General features: G+C 36.2%; 1 protein-coding gene across 1 annotated transcript in view; it reads right to left on the bottom strand.

Moving 5' to 3' along the window:
• The window catches only part of SPEF2 (sperm flagellar 2), a 62,951-nt gene that overhangs the window by 23,178 nt on the left and 22,582 nt on the right, over nt 1-17,191 (bottom strand). Inside the window, exons 11-19 of the mRNA XM_026087219.1 lie at nt 14,171-14,390; nt 13,498-13,628; nt 13,268-13,346; nt 8,344-8,417; nt 7,398-7,501; nt 6,299-6,555; nt 5,153-5,261; nt 4,186-4,343; nt 617-756 (exon numbers count right to left, since the gene is read on the bottom strand). Coding sequence (XP_025943004.1) covers nt 617-756; nt 4,186-4,343; nt 5,153-5,261; nt 6,299-6,555; nt 7,398-7,501; nt 8,344-8,417; nt 13,268-13,346; nt 13,498-13,628; nt 14,171-14,390 — 1,272 coding nt within the window. The remainder of the gene's footprint in view (nt 1-616; nt 757-4,185; nt 4,344-5,152; nt 5,262-6,298; nt 6,556-7,397; nt 7,502-8,343; nt 8,418-13,267; nt 13,347-13,497; nt 13,629-14,170; nt 14,391-17,191) is intronic.

The following is a 17,191-nucleotide window of genomic DNA, read 5'->3' on the forward strand; positions in this document are numbered from 1 at the left end:
ACATACAATGGAGACCAAAATGTAAATTACTTCAAAAAAGCAACTAGATAAAATCACGGAGAAGTCTATTGAGAGCTACTAAACACAAAGATGCAGATATAAAATCATCTCAGGAAACCCCTAAACTTCAGATTGCTGGAAGCTAGAGCGGTGTCCTGGGGAAAGCATATTAGAGTATCCTAGGAGAAAAACCAATGCATACTTACCCTGTTCTTACATTCTTTCCCCAGGTATCCACAACAGGCCATTGTCAGAGACAGGAAACTGGGTAAATGGGCTTAAGTTCTAGTAAATCTAGGTTTATATTTCATAATATTAAAAAGTCTTATTATTTTGGCATCCACATACTATTCATCACCATCATGGTGAGGAATTTACCCAAAACCAAACTCCAACATTTTAAACAGTGTTTGCTTCTCTGTGGCATAACATTCTAGTAACAGCTGCTATTTGTATTTTTAGATATTTGTAATACAATATTAGTGTCTCTTTCAACTTTTATATATTGGAAATATTGAAGAAAATATTTTGTAATGACAGAAAAAGTTTAGGTAGAATATGTTATAAAATATTGAGAAAAATACATACTCTAGTATCTAATCATGAATGAATGTACCTTGGGAAGTGGTTCATCTACATAGACCCACTCATCTGATCCTGGTTTAATTAGTGGTGGTCTCACAGGAATAGGTGGAGGTAGATCTTCAGATGTGGCTTGTGAAGGCTTTTTGCCTGGTGATTTTTCTTCAACAGAGCCTTGTATATGAATGTATAATTAGTACCTTCAAATGTATTTTAAGTGTAAATAAACAGAAGTAGACATCTATGCTACTCTGACAAGCTCAAATGTATTGTTCATCAAAAAATATACTGATCAAATCAGTGATGCCATAGTTACACAATCACTTTTCAGCTAAGCTATATTTTGCAGGATTGTTACTTTTCTAAAGCCATCACTGTGAGAGAAGCAGGAAGATAATGAATTGTTATGTATAAATACGAAGCACATTATCTACCAGGTAAATCAAGGTCAATGGTATTGTTATAATTCTGAGATTCACTACAACTATCATGATTTCAAGGACTCCCTGCTTAATTCGAGAAGGAATATAAGCACATACAGTTTCCATGCACCAAGGCTTGGAAGAGAGTGCATCAAGAAAATCAAATACTGAAGAATAAACAACCAGATAAATTGACCTAAATCTGGCCTAAAATGGAAAACAAACCTTACACTAAGGAAAAGCTGAGAAGTATGAAAGATGATGCATAGCATAAAAGGAAAGAGGGGAAAAAAAGGAAAAAGCTAGGGAAAAAGAAAAAGAGAGAGAAAAGATCATTTCGTAGAGAAGCAAGCAAAAAAACTAACCCTGGTAGCTGAAAGAAAATCTGAAAAATCCATAAGAAAACTGGCAGCAAGAAGAAACAGTAAGATGAAGCCTTCCCTGAAGCATCTAAGCTGAGTCAGATGAAATAAGTCTACCTTTCACCCCTAAATGTAAAAGACATGGGGGTCAAATTGAGCCCTATGAGAACAATTACGTGCAGCCTGCATCCATACTACTTTGGGAGGAGAATCTGTCCTAAACTTGGTAAAAGAGGAACCTAAAGTATAGCAAAATAATACTGAACATAGTTAGCAGCTCCAGAGCATGATTCAGCCTTACAATCTGAATTGACCTCTGGAAAGATATTAAATTCTCTTCAGTGACTATAAAAGGACCCTACAGCAACTAAACTTCCAGGTTAAATGTGAAGTTAATTAATTGCTTAGAATCATGTGCATGAATTCTAGTCAATTCTGGTGTGAATTTAAAAATATTCAGAGAAAATAAATAGGCTTGCATCAAACCACTGTTGTAAGTCTTATCCTTTTTGTTGAAATAAGTTTAATATTTAAAGTAAAGCTATTTCTTGGTTTACTTGCTTTTAACTGTGACAAATCTGCATTTGAAAAACACTGTCTTGCTGAGTGCTTCAATGCAACAACTGCATATCTTAGTCCTGATGTAGGGTGATAAAAAGAACATAAACTATCAGCCAAATAAAATATTCCAAGAGTACTTCTGCTAAATATTTTGAGAACTAATCTCTGTATTTCCCTTTGCCATATGACTCCCAGAATCCTATTGATGTCTGACATTAATATATACTCTCATACTGCTGTTTTGCTCATATTAACCTAATAGTGAAGGACAGCATGGAATCTATCAACTCAAACATGAAATTAGGCATTATTAACTAACCAGAGAGAGAACTTTTCCACAGGGAGTAAGTAGTCCTTACAGTACTTCTACAGCAGAGCTGAATTCTAACCAGAAAATATGGACTTCATTTGCATCAACAGGAATTTTGCCACTGATTCCAGTGGGGCCATGAATTATATCAAACACATGAAAAAAACTATTCAAGTCAGGTAGTTCTTCAAAAACACTCCATCCAATTATCTGCCAGGTGTGTTACTTCAAAGAAATTTTGATAAAATGGAAGCCTTTTGCAGGAATAGTAGTCTAAATTTTTACAGTTAAGAGTACCTTTCCAACTAATTAATACTGACTGTTTTTTTGGTGGCCAATATATCAAGAGGTTCTTTGAACAATTGCCAGCATAAAACCTGGTGATTCAAATGTTTACTTAACTTGATTTACTTGATGCATCTTTTCCACAGGATACTTAATCTTTCTTTACTTTTTTATTTTTAGATGATTCTGCCCTTTTCTGAATGAACTCATTAGAGTTCATTAAGAGGAAAAGGGTCCTTAAGAGGAAAAATGCAATATTGACACAGCAAAAGAGATGTCAATAACACTGAGTTATCCATGTTTTTAAGCTGTTGGTGATAAAATAGTATATGTTGATAATGGCAGGTCAGTCTTTCCTATACTGTCACTATGCTATCCCATGTGGTAACGATGCTAGCTGTAAAATTTAAACCAGAAGAAAAGGACTGGATTTAATAATCATTTACTTCAGAGATTATAAATATGTCCAACTGACTCTTTCTTTTAAATATTTTAAAACCTCTTCTCAAAATCTTTAATATTATGTAAAACTGGTCCATATCCTTTGAAAAGGTAAAAAGGTAATAGAAAAATTCTGAGTTCCAGGGCAGTTATCCAGCAGGAAATAGGCTCTCATTTTTCTCAAGGTCATCGTTTTATATTTCGGCTATTTTATATTTTGGCAATTCTTATTTCTAATGCTTAATTGCAAAACATGAAGAAAAGTGTTTCCACTATGACTGACAAACCTCTGAGAATTTTTGTGGGATTTTGTGGGGATAGTCCTCTTTCTTGGGGGAGTGATTCCATTTCTTTGTTTTTATTTTCTACAATTGCCACAATTTTAGCTTGGGGTAAAGGTTTAGAAAATTGCTTTTTCTTTTCAGATTCTAATTTTTCTAGTTCTTTTTCTTCAAAATAATTTCAACAAATCACATAGAATTTGGTAAAGTTAATACATGAATCACCCTATAGCTTCTGAACCAACAGTAGAAGTAAATTATACAATATCTGTAAAAACAACAAACATTTACTGTGTACTTTTTTCATATATTTAAATTAATTTGAATGAATCTATAAAATTAATGTGCCCATTTATATTTGAGAAACTGGAGAAATGTGCTCTTTAACATTAAATTGTAGCAGTTTGAAAAGGGAGTCACACCATTACATTTCTCCAACCTTATACCACTGAATTTCAAAGAATTTGGATCCAATTTATACGGCTTATACGTAATTAATTACATGTATAAAAGTGAAATAAAACCAGACTATATTAATTTTACATATTAGTATATAAAAGTCATTATTTTTTAATTGATCCAAATCAAAACCTTACCATTTATACCATTAAAATAATTTTCCATTGTCAAAATGATAAAAGTACACTTATCAGAGGAAACATATTTGCCTCTGCAAAGCTATTCTGAGCATTGCCAAGAAAATATTCAAATAAAATTACATGACAATATTTTGCATGTAGAAAATAATTTTGTTTATATACATAAATATCTGCAGCATGAATAAAAACTCTATCACTGACTCAGAAATCTGCAACATCTCTCAGGGCCAGTGCAAATGGCCAGTGTTTTCATGCAGTTTTATATGTTAATTATTAGTTTTAATTATAAACAACAAAGAATTTTCTTACTGAAATGTAAAAAGTAGGAACTGAAAAACTTACTTCTATTCTGTCTTTTGGCAATTTCTTCCGTAAGGATTTCCTTTACTGTTTTACACAAAAGACTTTCTTCAGTTTCTGCATTGACTTTCACTAGAATATTTTGACGGATTGAAAACCATTTCTCTAATTTTGGCCATGTGTCTAGAAAGCCTGAAATTCTACAAAAATTATATCAATGTAACTACTGAAATAACTGCAGGAAAATAAAACATTTTGCCTAACCAATAAACAAAAGTAATAAAAAAAAATCTAATCTAATATTAAAACAAATCCAGCCAAATAGTATTCCACGCACATCAACCTTTTTATATTTAATATAGGAAAATTTCCCAAATCCTATTTTTAGAAGTATAGACTTCTTAGTCTATACTAGTGTATCTTAGTTTTTCTTGTCACAAGTTAAACCTATATTTTCTTTTATCACAACTAAAACAATAATAATAAATGATAGTCTTAAATAATATGATAGTCTAAAACAATCAACAATATCGATTACTTAGAAACAAATGTTTTCTTGATTTTCCTCTTTATGTAAATTCAAATATCTAATGATTCAACAAAAAAATACAAAACTTTTTTTATAAATATAATAGTGGAAGATATCCATTTTAGGAAATCTGTAACTCAGACCAAGTGCATTTCACACAAAGGGCAATCACCTTACACATTACATCTCTCACACACACACACACACACACACATATGTGTATGTAGTTCATTCAATACATATTTGAATAAGAAAATCTTCTTATATTTTGGAAAAGGAAAAACATAAAGTTTTATCTTGTAGGATTATTTATATTGTGTCAAGAATGAAAATACCTCTAAGTTTCATGTCAGAGAAACTCTGAAGTACAGTCTTAACGGTAGGCATGTCAGTATCATCATGGGTCACATGTGAGGTTCAGATTGATTATAAGGCTAAACATCCGACTGAAGCAACTTTATTGTACTTCATATAACATACCTATGTAGCATCTGGTCCCTGGCTAAGTCAGTCTTCTCTTCTTGGATTTCGGCATCTGAAGTTTGATTGTTGTCCTCCTGTTCGATTTGAGATGACTTTGATTTATCTGCTGTGTGAAACAGCATATATGAGCATATGTCAAAAAAAGTAACTATGTAGTCTAATTATAGGCCTTAGATAAAATAATTATTAAAAGAAACATTTCAATTCTTTCATCTTACATTTTTTCACCTAAAAATTGGATGCCAAACTTCTTACAAAAAGAAAAGTCAGAGAAAATCACTGAAATACAAAACAGAGCTGGAAAGAACCTGAAGAAACCGTCTTGCCTCGTCCCCTGGTTGAATGCAGAACTAATTATAGCACTAACAATCCTGATGGATGCTTTGCAATCTTAGAGTTTTCCAGAGGTAGAGATGAGACATTCACATGAGTAGACTATTTCAGGGTTAATTATTCTTACAATTAGAAGGGGTTTTCCCAGTCTAATCTGAATTTTCCCTGAAGAAACTCAAGCTATTTATTCCTTTCCCAGTCAACAATGGACAGATATTCCATTGCATCTGAAGATCAGGTATCCTCTCTCTCTGAGTCTTCTCTAGATTAAAAAAAAACCCTTTAATTGGTTAGAATTAGCCCAATTTCATATATTTCTGATATCTTTTTTGTTCTTTTGACTCCTTCTATCACCACATTACATCTTATGAAATATATTCTCTTTGGATTCCTGCAATTATATCATGTATTATCACATTTTCAAAGTGTTTTGGCAACACAAGCTCTTTAAATTAACAAGAATTTCAAGTTTATTTTATATATATATAAAAAATACATATAAAAATACATATAATACATATTATATGTATTATATTTACATAATATATAAATTATAAAAATATAATAAATAATATGTGCAAAATAATTACTATAATACTATATATTATATATAAATATAATATGGTATGTATTATATGTATTATATACTTTATATTTTTAATGAAAATATGCAACTCACTATTATGTTGCAAAGTACTCACAACAAACTTCGAGAGATTTAGTCATTTCAGTATTATAGCAATGTTAATTTTCCCCTTTTATCAGAATCTGCTTGTCACTTAACTTATTTAAAGGTAGTCAGAAACTCACATTTCAAGTTAGCCATGCGTTTCAGTACTGTGGTATCTGATATATCCAATAATATACAAAAATCAAACACAGGTGAGGGGACAGATGGTTTGTTAGGGTCTGTGGGATCTGCAACCAATAAGAGCTTTCCAGAGTTTTCATCTTTTGCATCCGCTTTGTCTGGATCAATCCCTGAAAAGGCTTTTTCAAGTAGCTTTGCCTGATTTATTGTCATTGGAAATCCATCCACAATCCAGCCCTTCTCTGGTGGTGTTTGGCTAAATGTAAATGAAGAGCCAGAATTATACAGTGAAATCACAGCATAATAATAAGAACACCTAAAGAAGAACTTGCCCTAGCAGTCTTTCATTCTGAATTCAGTATATTTAATATCTTGACAAATAACAAATATGAAGACCATTAAAACTAAAACTGCAAAGCAATAGCTTTCCAATGAGAAGATAACATGAAATACAACTAAAAGTGAAGAAAACAGAACAATTTTTGCTGTCTTGATGAAGTTTTCAAAACCAGTCTCTATATAAACTGTGATCAGAGATGAATTTCACTATTTTCCTCTGCTAACTTTTGCACTGTAGTAAAATCTGCTTCATAACTTTAAAGTACTAATGGGAGTAGTAAAACTTTAGTGATACTCATCTGGGAACTTAAAGTACTAATTGCACATCAGGGCAGATGAGACAATTTTCTGTCACGCAAGAATAGACAAAAACAAATAAACCTAACTGCCAAAGTACAGATGCTTGGATTATGCATCTCACACGAAAATTAAAAGAAAAATATTAGCACATGCTGAATAGCTTTCTACTAATGAATGTACAGCAAAATAAAGACATTAGTTATACTTAATGACTATGTGCTAGTCATGTGTACTTTGTATTTACCATCAGTGTTGTACAATTATGTCTGTATAATTTAGGGCTAGATTCAACTGCTTTAAAATGAGCATTAACTAGCTTTGCTGATTAGCTCACTTTCCCAGTAGAATATGCCAGTGTTCCAATAAAATACTCAATAAAGAGAAATAGGTGGACATGGACCTACAAACTGGATAATTACATTCTAAATAACCGAGAAACAAAGCTACACAATTTCATACTTAATGGCTTCCAACAGGATGTCAATTAGCAATTCGTCGGGAATACTTTTTCCTTTCTTCAACAATTTCTGTGATGCAGCACCAAGCTGGGCACGTACAGAGAGCTGTGGAAGAGTGCAGGTAAAAGAACATGAAAGACTAATGCTGAGAATGTTCACAGCACTCACTGTTAAAAATATATGATTCTATATTATATTCATTTATTTAATTATATTTAATGTTTATTGTATTACCTATTAAGGAGCAATAGTTTCAGCTGATGTAAAGAAGGCCTAATTTAACTGAAGCCTCCAACTGAACATCATTGCACCAACAAAAATGGTAGACAGAAGTGAGGTTGAGAAACAAAGGGTATGAAGGCCAAGAGATAAAAATTAAGTCTCCTGGTTCTAAGCTTATTCTGATTTTCACTGCTGTACTGCAACTGACTTTTTGCTTTCTGCCAGCTTAAGAAAAGATTCAAACTTAAGTCTTCTATGGCAGCATTTAACTTGATTGGTGTTACCAGAATCTTGCTGTTTCCTAGGTTTTGAAGTATTTTTCAGTCAAGATCAATAAAGTCCGAGATCACTTGTAGAATTAAGTACTTATGAATGCAAAGAAAAGAAACCTTGTCATGGGAATGAATGAGCAGTTTGGCACCAGTAGGATCACAAATACATTTTTGTTAACTCAGAAATGACATAGAAAGCAGTAGATCTTACATAAATGTGAGATTTAATGAGATATTTACATATAATTCTAACAATATGTACAGTTTTAACCAACATACACAACAACAGCTTTTTATAATGAAGTCTGTTTTCATATTTCATACAGAAAATGATTGCAGTAAGGTCTATAAATGAAATCAGAATGATAAAATGGTATCCCTGTTCTGCAGCTTAATGAGAAGATTTTAATTAATGCATATTTATATAGTGGAAGTTAAAATCAGATTACATACCTTGGATTGGTCATCCTGACTATTGTCTGATATAATTCCTTGACCAGATAGATCCTTTTTGACAGGACCATTATCTAAAATAGGTACATTATAATGTTTGACATTTTTATTACTATAATACTAATTAGTATAGGTACATAATAGAAGTACATGCCTAATTATTGTCCTCTGAACAAATCAGAATGTAAAGGTATATGCATTAGAATCATAGGATCACTGAATAATTCAGGTTGGAAGGGACCTCCATAGGTCTGTAGTCCAACTGCCTGTCCAAAGCAGCACCAGCTAGGAGGTCAGATCAGGCTGCTCAGTTTGTTTACCCACTGTGATTTTGAAAACCTCCAAGGATGGAGAATGCACAGCCTCTCTGGGCAACCTGTTTCAGTGTTTGACTGTTCTCATGGGGAAAAAGCTTCTCCTCATATCCAGTCAGAACCTCTCTTTTTTCAGTTTATGCCTATCACCATTCTTTCTTGCACCACGCACCGTCATAAAGAGCCTTACTTTGTCTTCTTGATAACCTTCTTGTAGTTACTTGAAGGAGTAGTGCTGTTAGGTCCCCCTGAAGCCTGCTCTCTGCAGGCTAAACAAGCCCAGTTCTCTCAGCCTCTCCTCTCCTCTCCTGGCTAGTGGTTCCAGCACCAGACCATTTTAGTGTACTTCCACTGAAACTCATTCCAGTTTGTCAATGTCTTTCTTGTATTGGGAGGCCCAAAACTGGACACAGTAATCTAGATGCAGTGTAATGAGTGTTGAGTGCTGGATATAATCCCTTCCCTCAATCTACTGCTTATTTTCATGTTAATATGGTCCAAGATGCTTTGGATCTTCTTTACTGCCAGGGCACCCTGCTGGCTCATGTTCAGCTTGCCCTCTGTCAAGATCCCCAGGTCCTTTTCAGCACTGCCGTTCCCCAGGCCATCTGCTAAACCTGTATTTTTGCAAGGGATTATTTCTTCCAAAGGTGCAGGATTTTGCATTTGTCCTTGCTGAATTTCATAAGGTTCTTGTCAGTCCTTTCCTACAGCCTGCTGGGTCCCTCTGAATGACAACCTTGCCTTTGAGTGTATCGACTGTCCTCCCCAGTTTGGTGTCATCACAAATGTAATAAGAATGCACATCCTTGCCTCTTCAAAGTCATTGATAAAGACGTTAAACAGGAAAGGTCCCAGGACAGACCCTTGTGGTACTCCACTTCTTAGCAGCCTTAGCAGCCTACCTTAGCAGCAGATAGTGTATGACCCATTAACACTACCCTCTGAGCTCAATGACCCAGTTTTTTACCCATCTAGTTGTTCACCCATCCAGACCATAACATCCAAAGTTGGATACAAGAATTTTGGGGGAGACAGTGTTGAAAGCCTTGCTTGTAAAATCAAGGCAAATGATATCCACTGTTCTTCCCTCATCCGCGAATCTAGTTGTTTTATCATAGAAGGCAATCTGGTAGATCAGGCATGATTTAACCTTGGAGAAGTTCATGCTGGCTGTTTCCAATGACCTTCTTATCCTTCATGTGCCCAAAAATGTGTTCCAAGAGGACTCGCCCCATAATTTTCCCAGGGACCAAAGTGAGTCTAACTGACCTGTAGATCCCTGAATCATCCTTCTGGCCTTTTATGAAGAAGAGTGCAACATTTGTTTGCCTTTCTCCAGCTGTCAGGGACCTCCTCTGATCTCCATGACCTTTCAAAGATGATAAGACAGCAGCCCTGCTATGACATCTGCCAGTTCTTTCAGCACCGTTGGATGCTGCTCTCTAGTTCCCATGGACTTATAGGGGTCAAGTTCTCTCAAGTAGTTCCTGACTCGATCCTCACCCATTGCTGGTAGTCCTCCTCCTTGAATCCTGTCTGTAAGCACAGAGGCCTGAGAGACCTTGCTGATGAAGGCCACAGCAAAGAAGGCATTGAGTACCTCAGCCTTATCTGTGTGTGCTGTCACTAAATTGTCCACCCCATGCAGAAACATGAGTTTCACACATTTTTCTTGTTCAGCCTTTTACTAATGTCCGTCTTAATATTAATTGTCCAGAGAAATGTAGTATCTACAGTTTGCCTACAGCCGTATTTTCTTTTCCATCACTTATTAAAGTGAAATCGCCACTCTTCAGGCATTCTGTCTCCTGAGAATTAACTTCATGGCACTGCCTGCTTTCTTGGTGAAACTGCTGATAGGATTTTCAGGATTATAAATTCTTGTAATGGAGGATCCTTTTAAGCATTTTACAGGAATGCCTTTCCAGTACAGCACTATTATATTCCAGGATAGCAAGTAATCACCTTTTAATTTTTTTCTTATACCAGTATTAGAAAAGTCACTAAAGACAATGGCCTCAACCCTATAAACTTCTACAGAAACAGCAAAGCTCCCCCACATGACTAGTTCAGTTAAATTCTATGGCATTAGACACATATTGAATTTTCTTATAGAAGGCTAGGGATTTGGAAGGAGCTCACAGATCTCCTCCTCATGCAAACCCACCTCTCTAACTTGCATCACCCCCAGATAAACAGGCAGATGGAAAGAGTTAATCGGATCCTGGAGCGATACCTCTAGTGTTGCAGCGACTTCCTCCAAGGTGACTGTTCTGCCACTAGTGGAGTTTGTTCACAATAATAACACTCCTGCATCTACACTGCAGCCCCATTCTTTGCTAACATTGATTTCTCCTTCTGTAGTCATCCAGCTACACTAGCTCTCTTGCATTTACTTGTAGCTAAAAAAGAAGAAAGAAGAAAAAAAGAAAAAAAATAAAGGAGACTAGGAAAAATGTGGGCCTGATGTTGAATGGGGCAGAGGTGACAAAGTACATGGAAAAGGTCGAGGTACTAATGCCTTCTTTGCCTAAGCCTTTACTGGTGAGACTTGCTTTCAGGAATCCTATTCCCTGAGACCAGTGGGAAAGCCAGGAGCAAGGAGGACTTACCCTTGGTGCAGGAGGATCAGGTTAGGGAACATTTAAAAACTGGACATACACAAGTCCATGGGACCTGATGGGACACACCTGTGAAAGCTGAGGGAGCTGGCTGATGTCATTGCGAGGCCACTCTTGTTTACCCTTGAAAGGTCATGGTGATCTGCAGAGGAGTTCCTGAAGATGAGGAGGAAGCAAATGTCACTGCTATCTTCAAGAAGGGCAAGAAGGAGGATCCAGGAAAGTATAGGCTGGTCAGCCTCACCTCAATCCTTGGGAAGGTGATGGAGCAAATATATCTGGAAACGGCTTCCAGGACTGTTAAGGACAAGGTGGTGATTGGGAGTAGTCAGCATGGATTCACAAAGGGAAATCATGCCTCAACAACCTGACAGCCTTCTACAGTGGGATGACTGGTTCAGTGGATGAGGGGAGAATAGTGAATCCTGTTTGTCTTGACTTTTGACACTGCCTCCCATAGCATCCTCATAGACAAACCAATGAAGTACGGACTGAGTTAGTGGACAACGAGGTGGACTGAAAACCGGCTGAACTGCTAGCCTCAAAGGGTTGTGATTAGCAGCACAAAATGAAGCTGAGGGCCAGGAACTAGTGGTGTACCCTGGTGGTTGATACTGGGACCAGTACTGTTTAGTATCTTGATCAATGACCTGGATGATGCAACAGAGTGCACTCTCAAGCAAGTTTGCTGATGATACAAAACTGGGAGGACTGGAGTGGCTGGTACACCAGACAGTTGTGCTGCCATTCAGAGGAACACTGACAGGCTGGAGAAAAGGGTCAACAGGAATCTCACAAACTTGGGCCAGCAATGCACCCTTGCAGCAAAGAAGGCCAACACCATCCTGGGCTGTGCTAAGAGTGTCAACATCAGGTTGATGGAGGTGGTAATTCCCTTCTACTCAGCACTGGTGAGACAACATCAGGAGTGCTGTGTCCACTTCTGGGCTCCCCAGTACAAGAAAAACAACAACATACTGGAACAGGTCTGATGATAATCAGGATGATTAAGGGCTTGGAGCATCTGGTATATGAGGAGAGGCTGAGAGAGCTGGAATTTTTTAGCCTGGAGGAGAAGGCTCAGGGGGGCTATTATCATTGTGTATGAATACCTGAGGGGAAGGAGTAAAGAAGGCAGAGTCAGACTCTTCTCAGTGGTGCCCAGTGAAAGGTCAAGAGGCAATGGGTACAAGCTGAAATACAGTAAATTCTATTTAAACATAAAACTTCTTTACTGTAAGGATCATTGCACACTGGAACAGGTTGCCCAGGGAGGTTGTGGAGTCTGCATCCTTGGAAATATTCAAAACCTGATGACAATATTCTGAGAAACCTCCTCTAGCTGACCCTGCTTTGTGCAAAGGGTATTGGACTAGATGATCTCCAGAGGTGCTTTCCAACCTTAGTGACTCTGTGATTCGGCATTTAGTTGTCTGAGCCCAATGCCAGCTCCTTTGTTGATAAGAGCTGTTGTACAGTGGTGAGGGCCTGCCCCTCCTTCCTTTGTGAGCTGCTTTTAAGCTGAAGCTCTCTTCTTGGGCCCTGCCTGTGGTACATCATTACTGTATAGCAGTCATGCCTGCACCCTGTCTCCTACCTTTTGGATTCCAACCCTGATCCAGACCTGTTGACTTGACTTCCTGGTTTGACTGCAGACTTGCTTCATCAGCAGACTTGTTGGGTGATCACTGGACTGAGGCTCACCCTGGTCACTGTCTTCAGACCTGATCCTGACCCTAACTTGTTGACTCAATATCACCACTCTTAGCTGGTAAGGTGACTGCCCTGTCTGCGTTTCTATCACCCTTGTCTCCCAGCCCACCTTCCTTTGTGGAACAGCCTGCCCTTGCTGCTCTCAGACACTAGGAATGTGTAGAAACAAGAAATTCATAATGGAAACTACTGTAAAAACTCATCATGGATACTATCTCACATGTATAAGGGGAACTGCCATTTAAATCCAATTACAAAATAATATGTATTTACCTTTAGTTCCATTGATAGATGTAGTTTGGAGTCTCTTTAAAACTTTCTGTGATGATTTCGATGAGAAGTTCCTCTGGACCTTGTATAAATTAAGAAAAGAAAAGGATTAGAAAGGAAACTACATATTACAGGAAAAAGAAAAAACACAAACTGTCAATCCAAGCTGAGCCTTGAAGTCTTCTAATTTAAAACTTTACTCAAAGAATAAGAAATGGAAACGATATGCTTACCTCATTTTGTTTCCCAGAACTCTCTGCTTCCTGTGGAATAAAGTTGTTTTCACTTTTCTTTTCATTTTTAAGAAAAGCTTGGATGGCTTCCTGAACCAGAATATCAACAGATAGTACCTGAATATTGCAAACTAATACACAAAATATAAAATTAGAGAACTGTATAGTTTAAGTTGAGCAAACATATAGTGACACTGTTATTGCAACTAAATTCACTATGGGAAGACAGCATTATTACATGCAAAGCAATGCAAAGTTGCTTTTGTTTGGGCTTTTGATGTAACTTGTTTCCACTGTTTCTTCTCTGTAACCATTGCACACTCATAATCACACAGCTACCTTGCTATTCTCTTCTACAACAAACATCTTCAGAGAAGTCTAGCAGAAGCATTTCTTAAATTTTCAGGAAAATTTAATGGCAGAAAAATGGCATTAAAAACGGCAGAAGAAATATAGCAAGGCAGCACAATGAATTAACACTATATTCACATTCAGGTACTTTCATTTTGTTTTGGAAAATAATGAATGAATGTCTTGCAACCAATCCCTGCAAAATACTGATACATCTGAGGTTCCAGGATTAGTAATGCAGTGATTTGCATTGTAAACTAGGTTTTAAAAGCAAATAAACTTTAATCTTTTTAAAGAATTTTAGGGGAAAAAAACTCTCTACCTTTTTCAAGAAACTTTACACAGGTAGTTTTTCCACTAAGAAGTTTTCCCAAAATACATCCCTTGATAGGAAATGGAGGAAATACAGGTGGTAAAGGTTTGGGTTTTGGAGGATAGAAAATCTCCATCAGTCTACGAAGCACATGACCCAGTATATTATTATTAAGAGGAGGTTTGTTTTCACTGTTCTCTTCAGGTGGGCGCCATTCCCCTGTCATACTCTGTGTAAATGACAAATTACCAATTTGTCAGTATGCCTTGTCTTTCATCTTTTTAGATATATTTAATTATATATAAACATATATGCAACAACGAAATTTGATTGATACTAAATAATAAAATATTTTTATACTAGAGCCTTGTTAAATGCTATAGTAATGTCACGTTCATTAAACATTTACTAATACTCACTAATACCTACTTGAAGGAGGAAAGCACTCTTATACCCATTTTTATAGATTGGTAAAACCATTTTTTTAATTCCATAAACATGAACAGTCATTTCACCAATACCACAGAGCAAATCAGTAGGAGATTTTTGGAACAGAAGCCCACTATCCCAACATCCAGTATTCTGAGAACTGGAAAACATTAATTCCCAGTATCACATATAAATTTCTAAATGTTTTGTGAACAAAGATTTCAAATAAATATATCTGCTTAATATGCATTTAATAAACAAAAAATATATAATTACAGGAAGTTTCAAGGGAGAGAAATACTGACTGGAAACCTCACGTACATCTACACAAATTGGTCAGTGGTATGAGTTACCAGAATATAACCTAATGAGGTTTTGCTAGTAAAATTACTGCTGCTGACAACTGCATTAGGTGAAAGATGAGAATAGAAAGATGTAGTCAAAATAATTAAACAAAATTGTGTTTTTGCCACTGTAATCTACATGTTACCAATATTGTATCTCATAATAGTGGTGAAATGCTGATAAAGTATATGTGCAGTTGATTCTGTGAGAAACTAAAAGAGAACATTTTAGCAAGTCAGAATAATACTAGTTTTGTTTCATTCATTATTTGATGGCAGGCTAGTAAACAGCTGTTTGAAAGATATGTGGGCTAGTAATATCCCTGATTAGACTCTGGCTTGTCACTCCATTTGGAGGTGCAAAAAAAAGCGATGAGAGGCAAAGGTCAAATGTTTCAGCAAGGGAAGCTCCAACTAGATTTGAGGGAGAAAAATGTGGACAATGAGGGCGCTTAAGCACAAGAACAGGTTGCCTTGAGAGGCTGTGGAATCTCCATCCTTGCAAATATTCAAAAGCGACTAGACAAGGCTCTGAGCAATTTGATCCAACTCCAAAGTTGGCTCTGCTTTGAGCAAAGAGGTTGAGCAAAGAGGCTGAACTAAATGACCTCCCTGTCCCCTTCAACCAAAAATTTTTTAACGATTTTATAAGTTAGGTATTTCATTATCATCAGCATCAGCATCCAGTTCCTTTCTAATTACTACTGAAAGACAATATTTTAAATTCATGTTCCAGGTAGAATATACAATTTTTTTCTGACCTGATTATTATAAATGATATATTGCCACAGCATACATTCCACTAACAGAATGTGATCAGTCTTTATTTTGAATATATGTGCATTAGATAGAGTAACACCATGTAACTTATGATCACTATAAATGAAAATGTTACCTATCTTTAATCAATACAAACATTAAAAAATCTGTTTGAGTTGCACGATATCCCCTCTCTAATATATCTCAGAGAAGTACTTCTTAATATGTAATGGCAAAGATGATACACTTAGAAAAAATCAAATCTTTGTCCTATCTGAACCTCCTTCCTTAAACATATGAGAAGAGATGGACCAGCTGTTTTGAATTCTATTAGAAAGGCAGGAAAAGTGAATTACAAGTGGAGTGGGTTCTCTATTCCAAGTACTCACCTTTCAAATTTCTGGCCTTTTATATCAGAAGCTTGCTAGACTGTATCTCTCTTGAGCTACCTCATCTGTCAGAAACAAGTTTTCAGATATCCAGACAGAGTCATACAACTCCTGGTTAACACTCTGAACCGCAACTGGAAATTACTTGATATTTTGTGCACTGCCTACTGCTGTGCTTGCTTTGGGTGATTTCATTAATTTATGAAGTGATTAGCCACAACTGATGTGTGGTAGTTTCCAAATATTTACAAGCTCAGTCTAATGTGGAATGTGCAACAGACTGATAGCACTTCATTTTGTTCTTGTGTTTTATTAAAAACGTTTCCTTTAGTCAGTATTCATCATGTAAGCTTAGTGTTCTTGAGAGATGCCAAAATTGCCTGTTCTGAACTTTATTTTCCAGTGTTAAGAACATCAGCATGAACTTTACCAGAATGCCCAGCCAGTACACTTCTAACTAGAAGAAGTAACACTTTAAAAGTATTAACTGTTCACTTAGCTTTTCAGGTGACATAGGTGTAAATTGGTGTCAACAGTTTTGCACATCACATTAGTTCAGCTTTTGATGAATACTGATTAAGAAAGGGATAAAACTAACAACATCTGGAAAAACATTAGTTATGTGACTGTGCATTTGAAACAGATCAGTAGCGGAAGAGAGACTTTAAAGGTATCATAAGTTAAATGTTTGCCACCTTAGTGCCCTTTTACATCTAGAGAAGACTATGCGGACTTTATAAAATAAACAACAATATTACTGAAAAACTTAATTTTTTCATTAGTGCTCCCCAGTGACCGTTTCCTCCCTGCCTGTCTTGTATATTTGCTTTTGTTCACCTAAAGAGAGTGATCTTGAAATTTATCAGTCACATGAGTTGATATGGTCTGAACAAGGATCTTGTAAATAACTTTAATCAGAAAAACAAGTGTTAAGACTGAAACCAAAGTCAATTGAGCTGTCAGGCATTCACCACAGAAACTCCTAACAAAAGTTTGTACTCACTGCAAAAGAAAATGTACCAATTGGTTCAGGATGTGGGTAAAAGCACATATATTGTGGTCATCATTTCCCAAACAAGTCAAAGACAGGTTATTTGCAATGATTTTGC

The sequence above is a fragment of the Apteryx rowi genome, unplaced genomic scaffold (genome assembly GCF_003343035.1).
Source record: "Apteryx rowi isolate R43461 unplaced genomic scaffold, aptRow1 scaffold_71, whole genome shotgun sequence".
NCBI lineage: Eukaryota > Metazoa > Chordata > Aves > Apterygiformes > Apterygidae > Apteryx > Apteryx rowi.